This window comes from Carcharodon carcharias, chromosome 29, assembly GCF_017639515.1.
Source record: "Carcharodon carcharias isolate sCarCar2 chromosome 29, sCarCar2.pri, whole genome shotgun sequence".
Taxonomy (NCBI): domain Eukaryota; kingdom Metazoa; phylum Chordata; class Chondrichthyes; order Lamniformes; family Lamnidae; genus Carcharodon; species Carcharodon carcharias.
The window spans coordinates 3,232,596-3,258,391 of NC_054495.1; the positions used below are offsets into that span (position 1 = coordinate 3,232,596).

Consider the following 25,796-nt stretch of genomic DNA (forward strand, 5'->3'; position numbering starts at 1 on the left):
TTTTGGATGCTAAGCAATAAGGAGGGAAACCGGAGTCGAGGTAGAGTATCAGCAATGGTTGTATAGAATGGGGGAAGGAGGCTGGAGGGGCTGAATGGCCTCATCCCGCTCCTATTCCTGATGTCCTTTTGAGGAAAGCAGATTTCCGAGAGGAATGTTGGAATAGCTACAGTCTGGAGGCAGCGAGGGGATGGATGTGGGATTCTGCACGTTCCAAATGAGATTTAGCAAAAAAAAAGTCCAAATGCAACACAACTTGACAATCAATCTTTATTGGAAACTTGCAACGTTTCACTTTCCCTCATTGCAGGTAGTTTCAGGGTCAGGATTCTCCACTCAGTTTTCATCCATGACCGCTTGGAACCAATTGTTGTAGTTACAAACTTTCACAAAGACGCCGGGATGATCCTTCATAGCACAGTGGTAACCCCAGGAAGTAATGCCTTGTAGCTCCCCATTACAGACCACAGGTCCCCCTGAGTCTCCCTGCAGCAAAAAAGACATGGATTGTAATTCAGAGTGAGATAGACAAAGTGATAATCGGATAGTCATCTGTAGCACCCCCAGGATTCTGGTGTGGGACCCGAGCTCGCTGGGTGGTACTCTTTCTCTCAGTTAGGAGGTTGCGGGTCTGAGTACCATTCTAGAGACCCAAAGGACAAGGCTCAGTGCTGAGGGAGTGCTGCACTGTTGGCTGGTCAGTGCTGAGGGAGTGCTGCACTATCGGAGTGTTGGTACTTAGGGAGTGCTGCACTGTCGTAGGGGCAGTTCTGAGGGAGCACTCCACTGTCGGAGGGTCAGTGCTGAGGGAATGCTGCACTGCTGCTGGGTCAGTAATGAGGGAGTGCTGCACTTTCGGAGGGTCAGTGCCGAGGGACTGCTGCACTGTCAGAGGATCAGTGCTGTGGAAGTGCTGCACTGTTGGAGGATCAGTACTGATGGAGTGCTGCACTGTCAGAGGGTCAGTGCTAAGGTATTGCTGCACTGTTGGAGGGTCAGTAATGAGGGAGTGCTGCACTGTCAGAGGGTCAGTGAGAAGTGAGTGCTGCACTGTTGCAGGGTCAGCACTGAGGGAGTGCTGCACTGTCAGAGGGTCAGTACTGAGGGAGTGCTGCACTGTCAGAGGGTCAGTGAGAAGTGAGTGCTGCACTGTCAGAGGGTCAGTGAGAAGTGAGTGCTGCACTGTCGGAGGGTCAGCACTGAGGGAGTGCTGCACTGTCAGAGGGTCAGTGAGAAGTGAGTGCTGCACTGTCGGAGGGTCAGCACTGAGGGAGTGCTGCACTGTCAGAGGGTCAGTACTAAGGGAGTGCTGCACTGTCAGAGGGTCAGTGAGAAGTGAGTGCTGCAATTTTGGAGTGTCAATACTGAGGGATCGCTACCCTGTCGGAAGTTTAGCGCTGAGGGAGCGCTCCACTGTCGCTGGGTCAGCACTGAGGGATACCATCACTGCGAGAGGGTCAGTATTGAAGGTGTGCTGCACTGTCAAAAGGTCAGTACTGAGGGAGTGCTGCACTGTTGGAGGGTCAGTACTGAGGGATGGCTGCACTGCTGGAGGGTCAGTACTGAGGGAGTGCTGCACTGCTAGAGGGTCATACTGAGGGAGTGCTGCACTGTCAGAGGGATAAACGGGCCAATTAGACTCCTCCTGCTCCTACGCACCCTCAAATTCAGACATTCCCCATCCCTCAGGTAGAGGTAACCTCTGTCTCTCACCTTGAGACGCTTCCTATCGCTCAAGGTTTGATGCATTCGGGTTCACCCTGTCGGGCCACTCTTACCTGGCATGTGCCCTGACCTCCCTCCCAGTATCCTGAGCAGAACATGTTGTCCGTGAAGTTGAGAGGATAAGCTTTGGCGCAATCAGCATCAGGCAGGATGGGCTGATTCAGGCACTGTAGGACTTCGGGTAATTCACCTGAAGGGGAAAGAAATGAGTCAGCACAGTCCGATCCAAACGTGACTCTCCTCCTCCCACATGCAAGCAACTTAATCAAAAGTCTTGCTTACTGAGTGTTGTGTACAGAGCTCTGGTTAAAGCACACACTGGGCATTGAATCCAGGTCTGCTCACCAAGACACAAAGAGATGTTCGGTTACTGTAGACAGGATGGCGAAGAACTGCGTGGCCAGGAGAAGGAGAGCTAAATATGAAACACTGGTGGCCGTCTAGAGAACTGTCAATGTGCAATTGGCAGTGGAACATCCCTTGAGGGAGAAGGGATTAAATTGTCAGGCATTTGCCAATCGGCAATTGAACTCTGAATGACCTCAGCATTTAGATCAATCAGAGGTTGCTCTGTTAAAGGGACAGGCCAACTTAAAGAGCAGCAGAATAACTCATTGTGCCAATGCATAGACTGCTACTAACACCACCTTAATAACAACAGCATACTCGATTTAGAACTGATAACTTAATAAATCATCACAAGGTGCTTCATAAGAGCATGAACAAGCTAAATTTGGCATCAGGCTACATAAGGAGATATTAGGGACAGATGACTCAAAGCTCAGTTAAAGAGGTTCATTTTAAGGAGTATTTTAAAGGATGAGAAAGAGAGAGAGGTAGAATGGTTTAGGGAAGGAATTCCAGAGCTTAGGGACCCAGACTGCTGAAGGCACGGACGCCAATAGTGGAGCAACGGGAATCGGGGCAAGCTCAAGAGGCCGGAATTGGAGGAGCACAGAGATCTCGGAGGAATGTAGGGGCTGGAGGAGGTTACAGAGATAGGGAGGGTTGTAGGAGCTGGAGGAGGTTACAGAGGTAGGGAGGGTTGAAGGGGCTGGAGGAGGTTACAGAGATCAGGATGGTTGTCGGGGCTGGAGGAGGTTACAGAGATAGGGAGGTTTGTAGGGGCTGCAGGAGGTTACAGAGATCATGATGGTTGTCGGGGCTGGAGGGGGTTATAGAGATAGGGAGGGTTGTAGGGGCTGGAGGGTGTAACAGAGATAGGGAGAGTTGTCGGAGCTGGAGGAGGTTACAAAGATCAGGGTGGTTGTCGGAGCAGGAGGAGGTTACAAAGCTTGGGAGGGAAAAACCATGGAGGGATTTAAAAACAAAGCTGTTATTGCTAAAATCAAGCTGAATTGGATCTGGGTGTGCTACCAGGTGGATGGGAATAACGTGGAGAGACTGGAGAAGCTGCGATTGTTCTCCTTAGAGCAGAGAAGGATAAGGCACAGATTGAATCGAGATGTCTAAAATCAATTGGATAGAGTCAATAAGGAGAAACTGTTTCCAGTGACAGGAGGGTCGGTAACCAGAGGGAATCCGATTGAAGAGAATCGGGAAAAGACACAGAGGGTGAGATGAGGAGAATTTTATTTTGACACAGCGAGTTGTTGTGATCTGGAAGGCGCTGCCTGAAAGGGCGATGGAAGCAGATTCAATAGGAACTTTCAAAAGAGGAATTGGATAAATACTTGAAGGGTGGGAAATTATAGGGCTATGGGGGAAAGAGCAGGGGGGAGAGTGGGGTCTCATTAGATAGATCCTTCAAAGAGCCGGCACATTGCTAGTAAATCTCTGCAACTGTCTCCAAAGCTGGGACAGGTCTCCAGGGAGCAGTGATGGCTACATTTCAGTTATGGCTGGAAAGTGAAGTATTATTGCTTGATCACACATTCCAGCATCCTACACTGCCCTCCCATCCACCATCCCCTCAAACCAGCGCAGCATTCATTCAGCCCCCAACCCCAACTAACATTCCCGCTCCCCCCCCACCAACCCCTCACCACCCCGGCCCTCCTTACCTCCGTTAATCATGAGTCTCCCCCAGCCAGAGGTGCTGCATTGAGTCCCGGCTGTGGCACACTGGCTGGGCAGAGGGATGGGCCTGACGTACTGGTCGAATGTGGCCGGCCACGCCAGTTTGAGCAGCAAGATGTCGTTGTTGAAGTTCCTGTAGTTGTAATTGGGGTGCACGATGGCCTTGACCACTTGGATTCGCTGCTCCGTCCCCTCGGAGTGAGAGAGGTTGTGCTCGCCCAGATGAGCCACGAGGATGCTGGACCTGGGCAATCTGAGGAGAAGTGGGCAACACTGTCATTTCCCCACTTCCTGTTTCCCAGAAGCCACCGAATGGTTATTGCGCAGCTGGAGGCCGTGTCGGTGTCGGCTCTCTGAAAGAGCGACTCACCTAAACTCATCCCCCCTCTACTTTCCCCATAACCTGCAAATGTTTCCCCTTCGGATAACGACCCGATTCCCTTTCGAAAGCCTGGATTTGACCTGCCTCCCTCAAACACTTGGGCAGTGCATTCCAGATCCTACCCATTCGCTGGCTGAAAATGTTTCTCCTCATGTCTCTGTTGCTTCTTTTACTAAGCCCCTTAAATCTGTGCCCCTCTGGTTCTTGATCCTTCCCCGCAATGGGAACATTTTCTCCCCCTCTACCCAGTCCAGACCCCTCGTGATTTTGAACACCTCTATTAAATCTCCTCTCGACCTAGTCTTCACCAAGGGGATACATACATACAAACATACACAAACATACAAACATACACAAACATACATACAAGCATACATATTCTCCAAGGAGAACGGTCCCAGCTCCTCCAGTCTTTCCACATTAACTGAAGTTCCTCATCCCTGAATCCATTCTCATGAATCCTTACTGCTCCCTCTCTAATGCCTTCACATCCTTCCTACAGTGTTGTGCCCAGAGCTGGACACAAGACTCCAGCTGAGGCTGAACCCTGTGTTTTGTATCTGCTGCTCCTCTTTGGCTTGCTCCTTCCTTTAACTTTGACCCCTGATTTAATCATTAATTTTGGGTCCTTCGAGCCAACAAAAAAAAACAATGTAGAGGAGGCCAGTGTCAAAATGCCCCCTCAGTACCCGGGCATCAGTCATCTGGAGTTTTGCCTTTTTTTGGAGGTTTAAGGGGGATGATGAAGTTTCTATATAGCGTTTTTGGAGGGTGAGTGCACATATTGTGACACAGAAAGTATGACAAATGACTGCAAGAGAACCCTTATTACTCCATCATTGTTTGTATATGTGTGCTGTAAGATTGTATGCTTGTACATCTGTATGTTCATGTTTTTGTCTCTGTATGATTCAATGTTGATCTGTGTATGATTGTATATGTTTGTATGTATGTTTGTGTGTGTTTGTTTTTTTGTTTACGCTTGTATGTGTGTTTGAGTAGGTTTATATGTTTGTGAATGTTTGCTTGTATGCATGCCTGTGTGTGTTTGTGAATGTTTGTATGTTTATGTATGTTTCTATGTATGTTTGTGAATGTTTGTATGTTTATGTATGTTTCTATGTATGTTTGTGAATGTTTGTATGATTATGTATGTTTCTATGTATGTTTGTGAATGTTTGTATGTTTATGTATGTTTCTATGTATGTTTGTGAATGTTTGTATGTTTATGTATGTTTCTATGTATGTTTGTGAATGTTTGTATGTTTATGTATGTTTCTATGTATGTTTGTGAATGTTTGTATGTTTATGTATGTTTCTATGTATGTTTGTGAGTGTTTGTATGTTTGTGTATGTTTCTATGTATGTTTGTGAGTGTTTGTATGTTTGTGTATGTTTGTATATGTGCACATTGCTGTGATCATCTCTGGACTTACGGGTGGTAACAATGAGCAGCTGACACTATCCACTGGTCGTTTATCAGGGAGCCCCCACACCAGCGATACCCATTAAAGGTCAGCAAAACCTGCCAGGGCTGAGAGTGAGGAGAACAATTCTGGCCATTAATGATCTTCAGATTCTCAGAAGCAGCAGCTGAGTAAAGAAGAATACAGAGAGTCATAGTCATCATCTGATTGCACACACAATCCCACAATCACACACAAACTTACACACAATCACCCACAAACACACACACGCTTATGCAGTCACACACACACACGCTTAAACACAATCACACACACAAAAATACACACACTTACACAACCACACACATACTTACACAGAGCCACACATACACCCTTACACACAGTCACACACATACACACCCACAAATACACACGCACGCAAATACACACACACAGTCACACATACAAAGGCACCCAAGGTCAGACACACACACATACAAACACAAAAACCGACTTACACACAATCACACACAGACAAATACACACAAATACACACAATCACACACCGAAAGTCACACACACACACACATACACACAAACATGCACAAATGCACACTTACAAAGCCACACAATCACACACAAACGCAAATACAGACACATACACACCGTCACATACACACACTCACACACAAATAGACATGCACACAGAGTCACACTCACACAAATAAACACACTCACAAGCACACACACAGTCACACTCACACAAATAAACACACACACAAGCACACACACAGTCACACTCACAAAAACACTCTCAGACACTCCCACATACAAATACAAACACAGTCACACATAAATAAATACACACACTTACACACAGTCTCACACACACAGAGTCACACTCACACACAAATAAACATACCCAGGTACACACAATCACACTAACATGCACACACACACACACACAGTCTCACATGTGCAGGTACATACACACACACACACACATACACATACACAAACAAATACACATACACATATGTACACTCACTCACAGGCACACGTACACATTTACGTTCAGACACACGCACACAAAAACACACACAGTCAGAAAGGTACCTGTACACACAAACACACGTATGTTCTCTCACAAACACATACACACAATCACATATGCACACACAAATACACACACTCACACACATACAAACACTCGCATATGCACACACTCAGACATTAGCAACAACAACTTCTTACGTTTCTATAGAGCCTTTAACATGATGAAACAGCTTCAGAAGGTTGATTATCAAAAAAAGTATCTCGCTGAGTCGCATAAGGAGACATCAGAGACAGGCAGCCAAATTGTTAGTCAAATGATTGGATTTTAAGAGCGATTTAAAGGAGGGAATGAGTGTGGAAGGAGAGCAGACATCTCAGAGGGTTGAGGGAATGAAGGAGGTTACTGAGATAGGGAGGGTTGTAGGGGCTGGAGGAGTTTACTGGAAAATGGAGATTCGTGGAGGCTGGAGGAGGTTACACAGATAGGGACGGTTGTAGGGGTCGGAGGAGGTTACAGAGATAGGGAGGGCTGTCGGGACTGGAGGAGGCTACAGAGTTAGGGAGGGTTGTAGGGGCTGGAGGAGTTTACAGAGATAGGGAGGGCTCTTTGGACTGGAGGAGGTTACAGAGATAGGGAGGGTTGTAGGGGCTGGAGGAGGTTACAGAGTTACAGGTTCAGTCTCAGACTGATGAGTGAAAGGAATGGAGATGGGTAACCAGGGAGAGGAGACATTGCCAGACAAGCAGCCACGCTTGTGCACCCCCACACACATATTTCAGTATATCTGTGATCATACCTGCCGTTCCCAGGAGCAGGGTGAAGAGGAAAGCCTGCATCTTACAGCTTATGCCAGCCAGGTAACAATCCCAGTGAAGCCGCTGTCCTTTATATATGTGGTTTAAATTGACAGTCCCGGCAATCAGACGTGGCTAATCATCAATCAGCTTCAAGACCTCATTTGAGAAGTGAATTCTGGAAGGAGAGTCTCTTGCAGCTGTTGACCTCAGATCTGTATTGATACGTAGTCCAGGCACAACCCTGAATCAATCACCATTACTGGACAATCAATCACCATTACTGGACAATCAATCACCATTACTGGACAATCAATCACCATTACTAGTCACGTCCTCCCCCCACGCCAGTAACGACAAAATCTTGCATTCCGATAGCGCTTTGGACAAAGTAAAACGTCCCTCCCATACCGAGGTGCTTGGCGGGGATGTGATGAGGCAAAAAAGTGCAGCCCACAAGGGATGGAGGGTCCCTGTGTGACACATCTACCCTGAGTGTCCGCAGCTCGAGGAACTGCAGCTCAGAGACTAATGAGCTGGAGTCCGGGTTTTGGACTCTGCGATGCATCTAGGGTGCAGGAGGTGGAGAGCTGTGGGCACCTGGACTGTGTTGTCCCCAGAGGCGGTCACAGCCCTTAGGCTGGATCCTCTGATTGGGTCAGTGCTCAGGGACTGGAGGACGTGACTGTGGGTGAGGCAGGCTTGTGGGCCGAGGACGTAGAATTGGGGGGCAGTGAGACTTTTGCACTTGTCCAGCAGTATCGAGGCCCTTGCAGCTCATCTGGCTGAAAGTGGGGGCTGCAGTGTGGACAAGCGAGCTGACCAAGGCATCGTGCTGCAGGAAGCCATTCAAGTGGAGGGAGGTGGGGTGTAAATAGGAATGTAATGATAGTGGGGGGACTGTTTGGTGAGGTGAATAAACACAGTTCTCTGCGAACGGTTGTGTTGCCTGCTCGGTTCCAGGCTTAGGGACAGCTCCTCGGGTCTGGAGAGGAACCTGGAGTGGGAGAGGAAGGACCCAGTTGTCGTGGTCCATGTGGATACCAACGGCATCGGCAGGACTTCTGAGGGAGGATCGACAGCTGTGTCTTAAACTCAAAAGCAGAACCAAAAAGGCACTAATCTCTGGATTACTATCTGAGCCACGAGCATATTGGCATGGGGCAAAAATACTCAGAGTTAATTATTCAAGATAATAATATTAATGGCAACAATGAGAAAATAATGGGGAATATAGAAGTGGTACAAGTATTAAATAGATATTTTGTGTCTCTCTTCAGTGTAGAAAACACAAATACCATCCCAGGAATGCCTATAAATCAAGTGGTGAAAGGGAGGGAGGAAATTGCACAGTTTTAGTCACCAGAGAAAGGGGACTGGGAAAATGATTAAAACTAAAAGCCGACAAGTTCCCAGGTTCTGATAGACTTCATCCTCCCATCTTGAAAGAAGTAGCTGCTGAGATAGGTGATGGATTGGTTGTAATTTTCCCAAATTCCCTAGATTCAGAAAAGGTCCCATGAGATTGGAAAATAAAAAATATGTGACTCCTCTGTTCAAGAAAGGAAGGAGACAGAGAGCCGGAAACTGCAGGCGAGTTAGCTTAACATCTGTCACAAGGAAATGTTAGAATCTATTATTAAGGGGGTTATAGCAGGGCACTTGGAAAATGTGAGGCAGAGTCAACATGGTTTTGTGCAAGAGAAATTGTGTTTCACAAGTTAATTGGAGATCTTTGAGTATGTCTCAAGCAATGTGGACAATGGGAGAACATGTAGATGTGGTGTACTTGGAGTTGCAAAGGGCATTTGATAAGGTGCCACTTCAAAGGTTGCTGCACAAGGTAAGAGTTGATGGTGAAGGGGGAGGCATGGATAGAGAATTGGATAGCTAACAAGAAGTCAAAGGTAGGGATCAATTTTTTTCATTTTTGTGTTGGCAGGATGTAACTAGCGGAGTGCCATTGACATCAGTGCTGGGACGTCAACTACTTACAATCTATATCAATAGCTTGGATGAAGAGACCAAAGGTATGGTTGACAAATTTGCTGATGGCAGAAAGATAGGTAGGAAGGTAAGTTGTGAAGAGGACATAAGGAGTCTGAAAAGCGTTATAGACAGGTTAATTGAGTGGGCAAAGAATTAGCAGATGGAGAATAATGTGGGAAAATGTGAACTTGTTCACTTTGGCAGGAAGAATAGAAAAGTAGCATATTGTGTAAATGGAGAGAGATTACGGAACTCTGCAGTGCAGAGGGATCTGGGTGTCCTGGTGTATGAATGACAGAATGTTAGTCTGCAGGTAGTCTGCAGAGAAGCGTCACTTGACTGATTCCTGGGATAAGGGGATTATCCTATGAGGAAAGGTTGGACAGGCTGGGCCTGTATCCATTGGAGTTTAGAAGGATGAGAGGTGATCTTATTGTGACAGATAAGATTCTGAGGGGACTTGACAGGGTGGATGCTGAGAGCATGTTTCCCCTTGTGGGAGAGACTAGAACTAGGGGGAACAGTTTGAAAAAAGGGGTCTCTCATTCAAGATGGAGGTGAGGGGAATTCTTTCTCTCAGAGGGTGGTCAGTCTGTGGAATTCTCTTCCTCAGGGAGCAGTGGGGACAGGGGGACTGAATATATTCAAGACTGAGTTAGACAGATTTCTGATCGAGGAGGGGGTCAAAGGGTATAGGGGGTAGAGAGGAAAGTGGAGCTGAACCACAAACAGGTCAGCCATGATCTTCTCAAATGATGGAGCAGGATCGAGGGGCTGAATAGCCTACTCCTGCTCCTAAACTGTATGTACTTATGTCAGTTTGTTTGTATGACTGTGTGGCTGTAGGATTTGTGTGGGAGAATTGGGTTTCCATTCATGGGGCCTGACACCAGTACTGGGCAAACGGGGAGGGTTGTCGGGTCTAGAGGAGGATACAGAGATAGGGACAGTTGATGGGCCTGGAGGAGGTTACAGAGATAGGGAGGGGTGAAGGGGCTGGAGGAGGTTAGAGAGATAGGGAGAGCTGTAGGGGCTGGAGGAGTTTACAGAGATAGGGTAGGATGTAGGGACTGGGCGAGGTTACAGGGACAGGGTGGGTTGTAGGGGTTGAGGAGGTTACAGAGATAGGGAGGGATGTTGTGGCTGGAGGAGGTTACAGATAGAGGAAAGGTTGTAGGGGCTGTGGGAGGTGACAGAGATAGGAAGGGTTGTAGGGCCTGGGGGGGGGTTACAGAGATAGGGAGGGTTGCAGGGGCTGGAGGTGGGTACAGAGATAGGGGGGGTTTTAGGGACTGGAGGAGGTTATGGAGATAAGGAGAGTTGTAGGGGCTGGAGGAGGTTACAGAGATAGGGAGGGTTGTAGGTGCTGGAGGAGGCTACAGAGAAAGAGAGGGTTGTAGGGGCTGGAGGAGGTTACGGTGATACGGAGTGTTTTAGGGGCCGGAGGAGGTTACAGCGATAGGGAGGGTTGTAGGTGCTGGAGGAGGTTATGGAGATAGGGAGGGTTATAGGTGCTGGAGGAGGTTACAGGGATAGGGAGGGTTGTAGGTGCTGGAGGAGGTTACGGAGATAGGGAGGGTTGTTAGGGCTAGAGGAATTTTAAAATCAATATGTTGCTAACCAGGAGCCAATGCTGGTCAGCGAGCACCAGAGATGATAGGTGAGTGGGACTCAGTGTGAGTTAAGGCACGGGCAGCAGATGTTCGGATGACCTCAAGTTTACGGAGGGTAGAATGTGGGAGAACAATCAGGGATTTATGGGAATAGCCGCATCTGGGGGCAATGCTGGATTGGATGAGGGTTTCAGCAGTAGATGAGATGAGACGAAACAGGGCCGGCGTGAAGCTGGGAAATGTTGCGGAGGTGGAAATAGGAATGGTTTGACAGTGAACAAATCTGGGGGTCAAATGTGACCCCGAGGTTGCAAGCTGAAAGGTTCAAACTCAGACTGTTGCCAGGGAAAGGAATGGGGAGGGGTAACCAGGGAGAGGAGACATTGCCAGACAAGCAGCCACACTTGTGCACCTCCACACACACATTTCAGTATATCTGTGATCATACCTGCCACTCCCAGGAGCAGGGTGAAGAGGAAAGCTTGCATCTTACAGCTTATCCTAGCCCAGGTAATGATCCCAGTCAAGCCCCTGTCCTTTATATATGTGGCTTAAAGTGACAGTCCTAGCAATCGGACGTGGCTAATCATTAATCAGATTCAAGAGGTTGTTTGAGAAGCGAATTCTGGAAGGAGAGACACTTGCAGCTATTGACCTCAGTTCTGTATTGATACGTTGTCCAGGCACAACCCTGAATCAATCACCATTACTGGAAAATCATTCATCATTACTGGACAATCAGTCTCCATTACTGGACGCGTCCACCCTACACGCCTGGTGTTAATTATCCCACAGTTGAAGCGTAGGAAAGTTACGATAAAATCTTGCATTCTGATAGCGCCTTGGACAAAGTAAAACATCCCGCCCAATTGAGGTGATTTGAGGGGATGTGATGAGGCAAAAAGTGCAGCCCACAAGGGATGGAGGGTTCCTGTGTGACACATCTACCGTGAGTGTCCGCAACTCGAGGAACTCCAGTTCAGAGACTAATGAGCTGGAGTCCGGGTTTTGGACTCTGCGATGCATCTAGGGTGCAGCTGGTGGAGAGGTGTGGGCACCTGGATTGTGTTGTCCCCAGAGGCGGTCACAGCCCTTAGGCTGGAGTCCTCTGATTGGGTCAGTGCTCAGGGACTGGAGGGTGTGACTGCAGGTAAGGTCGTCTTGGGGGCCGAGGAGGTAGAGTTCAGGGGGCCTCAGCCCTTTCCACATGTCCAAAAGGCTCGAGGCCCTTGCAGCTCATCTGGATGAAAGTGGGGGCTGCAGTGTGGACAAGCTTACTGACCAAGGCATCGTGCTGCAGGAAGCCATTCAAGTGGAGGGAGGTGGGGTGTAAATAGGAATGTAATGATAGTGGGGGCACTGATTGGTGAGGGGAATAAACACAGTTCTCTGCGAACGGTTGTGTTGCCTGCTCGGTTCCTGGCTTAGGGACAGCTCCTCGGGTCTGGAGAGGAACCTGGAGTGGGAGAGGAAGGACCCAGTGGTCGTTGTCCGTGTGGGTACCAATGGCATTGGCAGGACTTCTGAGGGAGTATGAGCAGCTGTGGGATAAACTAAAAAGCAGAACCAAAAAGGCACTAATTTCTGGGTTACTCTCTGAGCCGAGAGCAAATTGGCATGGGGCAAATAAGGTCAGAGATTTTATTATTCATGATAATAATAATAATAATAGCAACAGTGAAAAAATAATGGGGAATACGGAAATGGTAGAAGCCTTAAATAGATATTTAGTGTCTCTCTTCAGTGTAGAAAACACAAATAACATCCCAGGAATGCTTGTAAATCAAGTGGTGAAAGGGAGGAACTTACAAAGTTTTAGTCACCAGAGAAATGGGACTGAGAATATTATTAAAACTAAAAGCTGACAAGTTCCCAGATTATGATAGACTTCATCCTCGGGTCTCAAAAGAAGTAGTGGCTGAGATAGGTGATGGATTGGTTGTAAATTTCCCAAATTCCCTTGATTCAGGAAAGGTCCCATGAGATTGGAAAATAGTAAATGTGACTCCTCTGTTCAAGAGAGGAAGGAGACAGAGAGCCAGAAATTGCAGGCGAGTTAGCTTAACATCTGTCACAAGGAAATGTTAGAATCTATTATTAAGGGGCTTATAGCAGGGCACTTGGAAAAATGTGAGGCAGAGTCAACATGGGTTTGTGAAAAGGAAGTTGTGTTTGACAAACTTATTGTATTCTTTGAGGATGTAACAAGCAATGTGGACAAAGGGGGAACCGGTAGATGTGGTGTACTTGGATTTGCACAAGATATTTGATAAGATGCCACTTCAAAGCTTGCTACACAAGGTAAGAGTTGATGGTGTAGGGGGAGGCATGGATAGAGAATTGGATAGCTAACAGGAAGTCAAAGGTAGGGATCAATTTTTTTCATTTTAGGGTGGCAGGATGTAACTAGCGGAGTGCCATTGAAATCGGTGCTGGGATGTCAACTACTTACCCTCTATATCAACAGCTTGGATGACGAGACCAAAGGTATGGTTACTAAACTTGCCAAAGGCTCAAAGATAGTTTGGAAGGAAAGTTGTGAAGAGGACATAAGGAGTCTAAAAAGCATAATAGACAGGTTAAGTGAGCTGGCAAAATATTGTCAGATGGAGAATAATGTGGGAAAATGTGAACTTGTTCACTTTAGCAGGAAGAATAGGAAAGTAGCATATTGTGTAAATGGAGAGAGATTACAGAACTCTGCAGTGCAGAGGGATCTGGGTGTCCTGGTGTATGAATGACAGAACGTTAGTCTGCAGGTAGTCTGCAGAGAAAGTTCACTCGGCTGGAATGAGGGGATGAGGGGATTATCCTATGAGGAAAGGTTGGACAGACTGGGCCTGTATCCATTGGAGTTTAGAAGAATGAGAGGTGATCTTATTGTGACAGATAAGTTTCTGAGGGGACTTGACAGGGTAGATGCTGAGAGCATGTTTCCCCTTGTGGGAGAGACTAGGGGGCACAATTTAAATAACGGGGTCTCTCATTCAAGATGTAGGTGAGGAGAATTCTTTCTCTCAGAGGGTGGACAGTCTGTGGAATTCTCTTCCTCAGGGAGCAGTAGGGACAGGGGGACTGAATATATTCAAGACTGAGTTAGACAGATTTCTGAGTGAGGAGGGGGTCAAAGGGTATAGGGGGCAGAGAGGAAAGTGGAGCTGAACCACAAACAGGTCAGCCATGATCTTATCAAATGATGGAGCAGGATCGAGGGGCCGAATAGCCTACTCCTGCTCCTAAACTGTATGTACTTATTTCAGTATGTTTGTATGACTGTGTGGCTGTAAGATTTGAGTGCGAGAATTGGGTTTCCATTCATAGGCTCTGGCAGCATTACTGGAGAAACGGGGAGGTTTGTAAGGCCTGGAAGAGGTTACAGAGATTGGGAGGGTTGTAGGGTCTGGAGGAGGTTACAGAGATAGGGAGGGTTGTAGGTGCTGGAGGAGGTTACAGAGATAGTGAGGTTGTAGGTGCTGGAGGAGGTCACAGAGATAGGGAGGGTTGTTGGTGCTGGAGGAGGTTACGGAGATAGTGAGGGTTGTAGGGGCTGGAGGAGGTTACGGAGATAATGAGGGTTGTAGGTGCTGGAGAAGGTTACAGAGATAGTGAGGGTTGTAGGGGCTGGATGAGGTTACAGAGATAGTGAGGGTAGTAGCATCTGGAGGAAGTTACAGTGATAGGGTGGGTTGCAGGGGCTGGAGGAGGTTACAGAGATAGTGAGGTTTGTAGGGACTGGAGGAAGTTACAGAGATAGTGAGGGTTGTAGGGGCTGGAGGAGGTTACAGAGATAGGGAGGAGGTGAGGAGGCCATGGAAGGATTTGAAAACCAGGATGGGGATTATAAAATCGATGTGTTGCCCGACCAGGAGTCAATGTAGATCAGCGAGCATCAGGGGCTGCTGCGTGCACAAGACTTTGTGTGAGTTAGGACAGGGAGTTGCAGATTTTTGGATGTGCTTAAGTCCACGGAAAGAGAAATCTTTGGAATTCTCTCCCCCAGAGAGCTGTGGATGCTCCATCACTGAATCCATTCAAGACGGAGATGGATAGATTTTTGGATGCTAAGCAATAAGGAGGGAAAGCGGAGTCGAGGTAGAGTATCAGCCATGATTGTATAGAATGGGGGAAGGGGGATCGAGGGGCTGAATGGCCTCATCCTGCTCCTATTTCTGATGTCCCCCTGAGGAAAGCAGATTTCTGAGAGGAATGTTGGAATAGCTACAGTCTGGAGGCAGCGAGGGGATGGATGTGGGATTCTGCACGTTCCAAATCAGCTGTAGCAAAAAAAAAGTCCAAATGCAACACAACTTGACAATCAATCTTTATTGGAAACTTGCAACATTTTACTTTCCCTCATTGCAGGTAGTTTCAGGGTTAGGATTCTCCACTCAGTTTTCATCCATGACCGCTTGGATCCAATTGTTGTAGTTACAAACTTTCACAAAGACACCGGGATGATCCTTCATAGCACAGTGGTAACCCCAGGAAGTAATGCCTTGTAGCTCCCCATTACAGACCACAGGTCCCCCTGAGTCTCCCTGCAGCAAAAAAGATATGGACTGTAATTCAGAGCGAGAGAGACAAAGTGATAATCGGATGGTCATCTGTAGCACCCCCAGGATTCTGGTCTAGAGAATCAAAGGACAAGGCTCAGCGCTGAGTGAGCGCTGCACTGTCGGATGGTCACTGTTGAGGGAGCTCTGCACTGTCGGACGGTCAGTACTGAGGGAGTGCTGCACTGTCAGGGGGTCAGTACTGAGGGAGCGCTCCACTGTCAGGGGGTCAGTACTGAGGGAGCGCTGCACTGACGGAGTGTCAGTGCTGAGGGACTGCTGCACTATCAGAGGGTCAGTGCTAAGGGAGTGCTGCACTGTTGGAGGGTCATACTGAGGGAGTGTTGCACTGTGAGAGGGATAAAGGGGCCAAATATCCTCCTCCTGCTCCTACACACCCTCAAATTCAGATATTCCCCTTCCCTCAGGTAGATGTAACCTCTGTCTCTCAGCTTGAGACGATTCCTATCGCTCAAGGTTTGATGCATTCGGGTTCACCCTGTCAGGCCACACTTACCTGGCATGTGCCCTGACCTCCCTCCCAGTATCCTGAGCAGAACATGTTGTCCGTGAAGTAGAGTGGATAAGCTTTGGCGCAATCAGCATCAGGCAGGATGGGCTGATTCAGGCACTGTAGGACTTCGGGTAATTCACCTGAAGGGGAAAGAAATGAGTCAGCACAGTCCGATCCAAACGTGACTCTCCTCCTCCCACGTGCAAGCAACTTAATCAATAGTTTTGCTTACTGAGTGTTGTGTACAGAGCTCAGGTTAAAGCACACACTGGGCATTGAATCCAGGTCTGCTCACCAAGACACAAAGAGATGTTCGGTTACTGTAGACAGGATGGTGAAGAACCTCGTGGCCAGGAGAAGGAGAGCTCAATATGAAACACTGGTGGCTGTCTAGAGAACTGTCAACGTGCAATTGGCATTGGAACATCCCTTGAGGTATAAGGGATTGAATTGTCAGGCATTTGCCAATCGGCAATTGAACTCTGAATGACCTCAGCATTTAGATCAATGAGAGGTTGCCCTGTTAAAGGGACAGGCCAACTTAATCAGAAGCAGAAGAACTCATTGTGCCCATGCATAGACTGCTATTAACACCACCTTAATAACAACAGCATATTTGAATTTATATAGAACTGTTAACATTATAAAACATTACAAGATGCTTCATAAGAGATTGAACAAGCTAAATTTGGCATCAGGCTACATAAGGATATATTAGGGACAGATCACCCAAAGCTCAGTTAAAGAGGTACATTTTAAGGAGTATTTTAAAGGAGGAGAAAGAGAGAGAGAGTTGGAGAGGTTTAGGGAGGGAATTCCAGAGCTTAGGGCCCCAGGCAGCTGAAGGCACGATCGCCAATAGTGGAGCGATGGGAATCGGGGCAAGCTAAAGAGGCCGGAATTGGAGGAGCACAGAGATCTCGGAGGATTTAAGGGGCTGAAGGAGGTTACAGAGATAGGGAGGGTTGTAGAGGCTGGAGGGTGTAACAGAGATAGGGAGAGTTGTCGGAGCTGGAGGAGGTTACAAAGATCATTGAGGTTGTCGGAGCTGGAGGAGGTTACAAAGATTGGGAGGGAAAAGCCATGGAGGGATTTAAAAACAAAGATGTTATTGCTAAAATCAAACTGAATTGGGACTGGGTGTGGGTCTGCGAGACCAGGTGGATGGGACTAATGTGCAGAGACTGGAGAAGCTGCGATTGTTCTCCTTAGAGCAGAGAAGGTTAAGGGGGAGATTGAATCGAGAATTCAAAATCATGAGGGGTTTGGATAGAGTCAATAAGGAGAAACTGTTTCCAATGACAGGAGGGTCGGTAACCAGAGGGACTCAGATTGAAGAGAATCGGGAAAAGACCCAGAGGGGGATATTAGGGGAAATTTATTTTAACACAGCGAGTTGTTGTGATCTGGAAGGCGCTGCCTGAAAGGGCGGTGGAAGCAGATTCAATAGGAACTTTCAAAAGAGGAATTGGATAAATACTTGAAGGGTGGGAAATTATAGGGCCATGGGGGAAAGAGCAGGGGGGAGAGTGGGGTCTCATTAGTTGGATCCTTCAAAGAGCCGGCACATTGCTAGTAAATCTCTGCAACTGTCTCCAAAGCTGGGACAGGTCTCCAGGGAGCAGTGATGGCTACATTTCAGTTATGGCTGGAAAGTGAAGTATTGTTGCTTGATCACACATTCCAACATCCTACACTGCCCTCCCACCCACCATCCCCTCAAACCAGCGCAGCAATCATTCAGCCCCCAACCCCAACTCAACTTCCCGCTCCCCCCCCACCAACCCCTCACCACCCCGGCCCTCCTTACCTCCGTTAATCATGAGTCTCCCCCAGCCAGAGGTGCTGCATTGAGTCCCTGCTGTGGCACACTGGCTGGGCAGAGGGATGGGCCTGACGTACTGGTCGAATGTGGCCGGCCACGCCAGTTTGAGCAGCAAGATGTCGTTGTTGAAGTTCCTGTAGTTGTAATTGGGGTGCACGATGGCCTTGACCACTTGGATTCGCTGCTCCGTCCCCTCGGAGTGAGAGAGGTTGTGCTCGCCCAGATGAGCCACGAGGATGCTGGACCTGGGCAATCTGAGGAGAAGTGGGCAACACTGTCATTTCCCCACTTCCTGTTTCCCAGAAGCCACCGAATGGTTATTGCACAGCTGGAGGCCGTGTCGGTGTCGGCTCTCTGAAAGAGCGACTCACCTAAATTCATCCCCGCTCTCCTTTCCCCATAACCTGCAAATGTTTCCCCTTCGGATAACAACCCGATTCCCTGTCGAAAGCCTGGATTAAACCTGGCTCCCTCACAGGCAGTGCATTCCAGATCCGAGCCACTCGATGGTTGATAAAGTTTCTCCTCATGTCTCTGTTGCATCTTTTACTAATCCCCTTAAATCTGTGCCCCTCTGGTTCTCGATCCTTTCCCCAAATGGGAACAGTTTCTCCCCCTCTACCCAATGCACTCCCCTTGTGATTTTGAACACCTCTATTAAATCTCCTCTCGACCTTCTCTTCACCAACGGGATACATACATACAAACATACACAAACATACAAGCATACATATTCTCCAAGGAGAACGGTCCCAGCTCCTCCACTTTCTCCACATTAACTGAAGTTCCTCATCCCTGAATCCATTCTCATGAAACCTTACTGCTCCCTCTCTAATGCCTTCACATCCTTCCTACAGTGTGGTGCCCAGAGCTGGACACAAGACTCCAACTGAGGCTAAACCCTGTGTTTTGTATCTGCTGCTCCTCTTTGGCTTGCTCCTTCCTTTAACTTTGACCCCTGATTTAATCATTAATTTTGGGTCCTTCTTGCCAACAAGAAAAAGAAAACAAAGTAGAGGAGGCCAGTGTCAAACTACCCCCTCACTACCTGGGCATTAGTCATCTGGATTTTTGCCTTTTTTTGGAGGTTTAAGGGGGATGATGAAGTTTCTATATAGCGTTTTTGGAGGGTGAGTACACATATTGTGACGCAGAAAGTATGACAAACGACTGCAAGAGACCCATTATTACTCCATCATTGTTTGTAAGTGTGTGCTGTAAGATTGTATGCTTGTACATCTGTATGTTCATGTTTTTGTCTCTATATGATTCAATGTTGATCTGTGTATGATTGTATATGTTTGTATGTATGTTTGTGTGTGTTTGTTTTTTTGTGTACGCTTGAATGTGTGTTTGAGTCGGTTTGTATGTTTGTGAATGTTTGTATGTTTGTGTATGTTTCTATGTATGTTTGTGTGTTTGTATGTTTGTGTATGTTTGTGTATGTTTGTGTATGTATTGTTGGGTACATTTGTATGTTTGTGTATGTTTGTATGTTTTTATGTTTCCACGTTGCTGAGATCATCTCTGGACTTACGGGTGGTAACAATGAGCAGCTGACACTATCCACTGGTCGTTTATCAGGGAGCCCCCACACCAGCGATACCCATTAAAGGTCAGCAAAACCTGCCAGGGCTGAGAGTGAGGAGAACAATTCTGGCCATTAATGATCTTCAGATTCGCAGAAGCAGCAGCTGAGTAAAGAAGAATACAGAGAGTAATAGTCATCATCTGATTGCACACACGCTCCCACAATCACACACAAATTTACACACAATCACCCACAAACACACACACACTTATGCAGTCACACACACACATGCTTAAACACAATCACACACACAAAAATACACACATTTACACAACCACACACAAACTTACACAGAGCCACACATACACCCTTACACCCAGTCACACACATACACACCCACAAATACACACGCACACAAATACACACACACACACAGTCACACATACACATGCACCCACAGTCACACACATACACAAAAACCCACTTACACACAATCACCCACAGACAAATACACACAATTACACACAATCACGCACCGAAAGTCACACACACACACACACACACACACACACACATGCACAAATGTACACTTACACACAATCACACACAAGCACAAATACAGACACTTACACACAGTCACATACACACACACACACACAAATACACACACACACAGAGTCACACTCACACAAATAAACACACACACAAGCACACACACAGTCACAATCACAAAAAGACTCTCAGAAAGTCCCACACACACTTACACACAGTCACACACACAGAGTCACACTCACATACAAAAAAACATACCCAGGTACACACAATCACACTTACATGCACACACACACACACACAGTCTCACATGTGCAGGCACATACACACACACAAACACATACACAGACACACACAAATACACATACACACATGGACACACATTCACAGGCACACGTACACATTTACATTCAGACACACGCACACAAACACACACACAGTCAGAAAGGTACCTGTACACACAAACACACTTACGTTGTCTCACAAACACTTACACACAATCACATAAGCACACACAAATACACACACTCACACACATACAAACACTCGCATATGCACAAACTCAGACATTAACAACAACAACATCTTACGTTTCTATAGTGCCTTTAACATAATGAAACAGCTTCAGAAGGTTGATTATCAAAAAAAAGTATTTCGCTGAGTTACATAAGGAGACATCAGAGACAGGCAGCCAAATGGTTAGTCAAAATGACTGGATTTTAAGAGCGCTTTAAAGGAGGAGGGAGAGAGTGTGGCAGGAGAGCAGACATCTCAGTGGGTTGTAGGGAATGGAGGAGGTTACGAAGATAGGGAGGGTTGTAGGGGCTGGAGGAGGTTACGGAGAGAGGGAGGGTTGTAGGGGCTGGAGGAGGTTACGGAGAGAGGGAGGGTTGTAGGGGCTGGAGGAGGTTACGGAGAGAGGGAGGGTTGTAGGGGCTGGAGGAGGTTACGGAGATAGGGAGGGTTGTAGGGGCTGGAGGAGGTTACAGAGATAGGAAGGGTGGTAGGGTCTGGAGGAGTTTACAGGGATAGGGATGGATGTAGGGATGGAGGATGTTAAGGAGAAATGGAGATTTGTGGAGGCTGGAGGAGGTTACAGAGATAGGGACGGTTGTAGGGGTCAGAGGAGGTTTACAGAGAAAGGGAGGGCTGTCGGGACTGGAGGAGGTTACAGAGATGAGGATAGTTGTAGGTGCTGGTGGAGGATAAGAGATAGGGACGGCTGTCGGGACTGGAGGATGTTACAGACATAGGGAGGGTTGTAGGGGCTGGAGGAGTTTACAGAGATAGGGAGGGTTGAGCTGCTGGAGGAGGTTACAGAGATAGGGAGGGTTGTAGGGGCTGGAGGAGGTTACAGAGATAGGGAGGGTTGTGGTGCTGAAGTAGGTTATAGGGATAGGGACGGTTGTAGGGGCTGGAGGAAATTTAAAATCAATAAGTTGCTCACCAGGAGCCAATGCTGGTCAGCGAGCACCAGAGATGATAGGTGAATGGGACTCAGTGAGAGTTAAGGCAAGGGCAGCAGGGGTTCGGATGACCTCAAGTTTACGGAGGGTAGAACGTGGGAGAACAGTCAGGGATTTGTGGGAATAGCTGCACCTCGGGGCAGTGCTGGATTGGATGAGAGTATCAGCAGTAGATGAGTTGAGACGAGACGGGGTCGGGGTGAATCTGGGCAATGTTGGGGAGGTGGAAATAGGAATGGTTTGACAAAACGCAAATCTGGGGGACAAATGTGACCCCGAGGTTGCAAGCTGACAGGTTCAATCTCAGACTGTTGCCAGGGAAAGGAATGGGGAGTGGTATCCAGGGAGAGGAGACATTGCCAGACAAGCAGCCACGTTTGTTCACCCCCACACACGCATCTCAGTATATCTGTGATCATACCTGCCGCTCCCAGGAGTAGGGTGAAAAGGAAAGCCTGCATCTTACAGCTTATCCCAGCCCAGGTAATGATCCCAGTCAAGCCCCTGTCCTTTATATATGTGGCTTAAAGTGACAGTCCCAGCAATCAGACATGGCTAATCATCAATCAGCTTCAAGACCTCATTTGCGAAGCGAATTCTGGAAGGAGAGAATCTTGCAGCTGTTGACCTCAGGTCTGTATTGATATGTTGTCCAGTCCCAACCCTGAATCAATCACCATTACTGGACAATCAATCACCATTACTGTACAATCAATCACCATTACTAGACACGTCCACCACACACGCCAGTTACGACAAAATCTTGCATTCCAATAGCGCCTTGGAAAAAGTAAAACATCACGCCCCCACCGAGGTGCTTCACGGGGATGTGATGAGGCAAAAAGGTGCAGCCCACAAGGGATGGAGGGTCCCTGTGTGACACATCTCCCGTGTGTGTCCGCAGCTCGAGAAACTCCAGCTCAGAGAAAAATGAGCTGGAATCCGGGCTCTGGATTCTGCGATGCATCTAGGGTGCAGGAGGTGGAGAGGTGTGGTCACCTGGATTGTGTTGTCCCCAGAGGCGGTCACAGCCCTTAGGCTGGAATCCTCTGTTTGGGTCCGAGCTCAAGGACTGGAGGGCGTGACTGTGGGTGAGGCAGGTTTGGGGGCCGAGGACGTAGAATTGTTGGGCAGTGAGAATTTTGCACTTGTCCAACAGGCTCGAGGCCCTTGCAGCTCATCTGGATGAAAGTGGGGGCTGCAGTGTGGACAAGCGAGCTGACCAAGGCATCGTGCTGCAGGAAGCCATTCAAGTGGAGGGAGGTAGGGTGTAAATAGGAATGTAATGACTGTTTGGTGAGGTGAATAAACACATTTCTCTGCGAAAGGTTGTGTTGCCTGCTCGGTTCCCGGCTTAGGGACAGCTCCTCGGGTCTGGAGAGGAACCTGGAGTGGGAGAGGAAGGACCCAGTGGTCATGGTCCGTGTGGGTACCAATGGCATTGGCAGGACTTCTGAGGGAGTATCAGCAGCTGTGGCTTAAACTAAAAAGCAGAACCAAAAAGGCACTAATCTCTGGGTTACTATCGGAGCCGCGACCAAATTGGCATCGGGCAAAAAAACTCGGAGAGTTTATTATTCATGATAATAATATTAATAGCAACAATGAGAAAATAATGGTGAATACGGAAGTGGTAGAAGTATTAAATAGATATTTTGTGTCTCTCTTCAGTGTAGAAAATACAAATACCATCCCAGGAAAGCCTGTAAATCAAGTGGTGAAAGGGAGGGAGGAAATTACACAGTTTTAGTCACCAGAGAAAGGGGACTGGGAAAATGATTAAAACTAAAAGCTGACAAGTTCCCAGGTTCTGATAGACTTCATCCTCGGGTCTCAAAAGAAGTAACTGCTGACATAAGTGATAGATTGGTTGTAATTTTCCCAAATTCCCTAGATTCAGGAAAAGTCCCATGAGATTGGAAAATAGTAAATGTGACTCCTCTGTCCAAGAAAAAAAGGAGACACAGAGCCGGAAACTGCAGGCGAGTTAGCTTAACATCTGTCACAAGGAAATGTTAGAATCTAATATTAAGGGGGTTATAGCAGGGCACTTGGAAAATGTGAGGCAGAGTCAGCATGGTTTTGTGAAAGGGAAATTGTGTTTGACAAATTAATTGGAGTTCTTTGATGATGTAACAAGCAATGTGGACAATGGGAGAACCTGTAGATGTGGTGTACTTGGAGTTGCAAAAGGCATTTGATAAGATACCACTTCAAAGATTGCTACACAAGGTAAGAGTTGATGGTGTAGGGGGAGGCATGGATAGAGGATTGTATAGCTAACAGGAAGTCAAAGGTAGGGATCATTGTTTTTCATTTTTGTGTTGGCAGGATGTAACTAGCGGAGTGCCATTGACATCAGTGCTGGGACGTCAACTACTTACAATCTATATCAATAGCTTGGATGAAGAGACCAAAGGTGTGGTTGATCAATTTGCTGATGGCACAAACATAGGTAGGAAGGTAAGTTGTGAAGAGGACATAAGGAGTCTGAAAAGCATAATAAACAGGTTAATTGAGTGGACAAAAAATTATCAGATGGAGAATAATGTGGGAAAATGTGAACTTGTTCACTTTAGCAGGATGAATAGAAAAGTAGCATATTGTGTAAATGGAGAGAGATTACGGAACTCTGCAGTGCAGAGGGATCTGGGTGTCCTGGTGTATGAATGACAGAATGTTAGTCTGCAGGTACAGCAGGTGATTGGGAAGGCAAATGAAATGTTGGCCTTTATTGCAAGGGGAATGGGATATAAAAATAGGGATGTTTTTCTGCAATTGTGCAGGGTGTTGGTGAGAGCATATCTGGAGTACTGTGTACAGCTTGGGTCTCCTCATTTAAGAAAGGACATAACTGTATTAGAAAGTAATTCAGAAAGGCTGATGACTGATCCCTGGGATGAGGGGGTTATCCTATGAGGAAAGGTTGGACAGACTGGGCCTGTATCCATTGGAGTTTAGAAGGATGAGAGGTGATCTTATTGCGACAGATAAGATTCTGAGGGGACTTGATAGGGTGGATGCTGAGGGCATGTTTCCCCTTGTGGGAGAGACTAGAACTAGGGGGAACAGTTTAAAAAAAGGGGAATCTCATTCAAGATGAAGGTGAGGAGAATTCTTTCTCTCAGAGGGTGGACAGTCTGTGGAATTCTCTTCCTCAGGGAGCAGTGGAGACAGGGGAACTGAATATATTCAAGACTGAGTTAGACAGATTTCTGATTGAGGAGGGGGTCAAAGGGTATAGAGGGTAGAGACGAAAGTGGAGCTGAACCACAAACATGTCAGCCATGATCTTCTCAAATGATGGAGCAGGATCGAGGGGCTGAATAGCCTACTCCTACTCCTAAATTGTATGTACTTATGTCAGTATGTTTGTAAGATTGTGTGGCTGTAGGATTTGTGTGGGAGAATTGGGTTTCCATTCATGGGGTCTGGCACCAGTACTGGGGAAACGGGGAGTGTTGTAGGGGCTGGAGGAGGATAAAGAGATAGGGAGGGTTGTAGGGACTGTAGGAGTTTACAGAAAAACAGAGGGATGTAAGGGATGGAGTATTTTACAGTGATAGGGTGGGTTGAAGGGGCTGGAGGAGGTTACAGAGATAGGGAGGGTTATAGGGGCTGGAGGAATTTTAAAATCAATATGTTGCTGACCAGGAGACAATGCTGGTCAGCGAGCACCAGAGATGATAGGTGAGTGGGACTCAGTGCGAGTTAAGGCACGGGCAGCAGAGGTTCGGATGACCTCAAGTTTACGGAGGGTAGAACGTGGGAGAACAGTCAGGGATTTTTGAAAATAGCCGCATCTGGGGGCAGTGCTGGATTGGATGAGGCTTTCAGCAGTAAATGAGATGAGACGAGACGGTGTCAGGTTGAAGCTGGGCAATGTTGCGGAGGTGGAAATAGGAATGGTTTGACAGTGAGCAAATCTGGGGCTCAAATGTGACCCCGAGGTTGCAAGCTGACAGGTTCAGTCTCCGACCTTTGCCAGGGAAAGGAATAGGGATTGGTAACCAGGGAGAGGAGACATTGCCAGACAAGCAACCATGCTTGTGCACCCCCACACATGCATTTCAGTGTATCTGTGATTATACTTGCTGCTCCCAGGAGCAGGGTGAAGAGGAAAGCCTGCATCTTACAGCTTATCCCAGCCCAGGTAATGATCCCACTGAAGCCCCTGTCCTTTATATATGTGGCTTAAAGTGACAGTCCCAGCAATCGGACATGGCTAATCATGAATCAGCTTCAAGACATCATTTGAGAAGATGTTGATCTCAGTTCTGTATTGATACGTTGCCCAGGCCCAACCCTGAATCAATCACCATTACTGGACAATCAATCACCATTACTGG

At 47.4% G+C, this 25,796-nt stretch overlaps 2 protein-coding genes across 2 annotated transcripts; both read right to left on the reverse strand.

The window, feature by feature from the left end:
- Positions 1 to 336: 336 nt before the first annotated feature.
- Positions 337 to 5,777, reverse strand: LOC121271048 (trypsin-like). Its single transcript, XM_041176751.1, has 4 exons — positions 5,584 to 5,777; positions 3,750 to 4,009; positions 1,779 to 1,915; positions 337 to 486 (listed from the first exon to the last, which is right to left on the reverse strand). Exons 1-4 carry the CDS (start codon positions 5,775 to 5,777, stop codon positions 337 to 339), a joined length of 741 nt encoding a protein of 246 aa, XP_041032685.1.
- Positions 5,778 to 15,314: 9,537 nt separating this feature from the next.
- On the reverse strand, positions 15,315 to 19,629 carry LOC121271045 (trypsin-like). Its single transcript, XM_041176744.1, has 4 exons — positions 19,436 to 19,629; positions 17,884 to 18,143; positions 16,077 to 16,213; positions 15,315 to 15,544 (listed from the first exon to the last, which is right to left on the reverse strand). Exons 1-4 carry the CDS (start codon positions 19,627 to 19,629, stop codon positions 15,395 to 15,397), a joined length of 741 nt encoding a protein of 246 aa, XP_041032678.1. The 3' UTR covers positions 15,315 to 15,394.
- Positions 19,630 to 25,796: the final 6,167 nt, after the last annotated feature.

What these genes read in the sequence shown, in the direction of transcription:
- LOC121271045 (XM_041176744.1), bottom strand. Translation starts at nt 19,629, where the DNA reads ATGATGACTATTACTCTCTGTATTCTTCTTTACTCAGCTGCTGCTTCT. An exon ending in GAGACTCATGATTAACGGAG is followed by an intron (nt 16,214 to 17,883) that starts GTAAGGAGGGCC and finishes TTTCCCCTTCAG; the next exon opens with GTGAATTACCCGAAGTCCTA. An exon ending in GAGGTCAGGGCACATGCCAG is followed by an intron (nt 15,545 to 16,076) that starts GTAAGTGTGGCC and finishes TTTTTGCTGCAG; the next exon opens with GGAGACTCAGGGGGACCTGT.
- LOC121271048 (XM_041176751.1), bottom strand. Translation starts at nt 5,777, where the DNA reads ATGATGACTATGACTCTCTGTATTCTTCTTTACTCAGCTGCTGCTTCT. An exon ending in GCTGCTCATTGTTACCACCC is followed by an intron (nt 4,010 to 5,583) that starts GTAAGTCCAGAG and finishes CAGATTGCCCAG; the next exon opens with GTCCAGCATCCTCGTGGCTC. An exon ending in GAGACTCATGATTAACGGAG is followed by an intron (nt 1,916 to 3,749) that starts GTAAGGAGGGCC and finishes TTTCCCCTTCAG; the next exon opens with GTGAATTACCCGAAGTCCTA.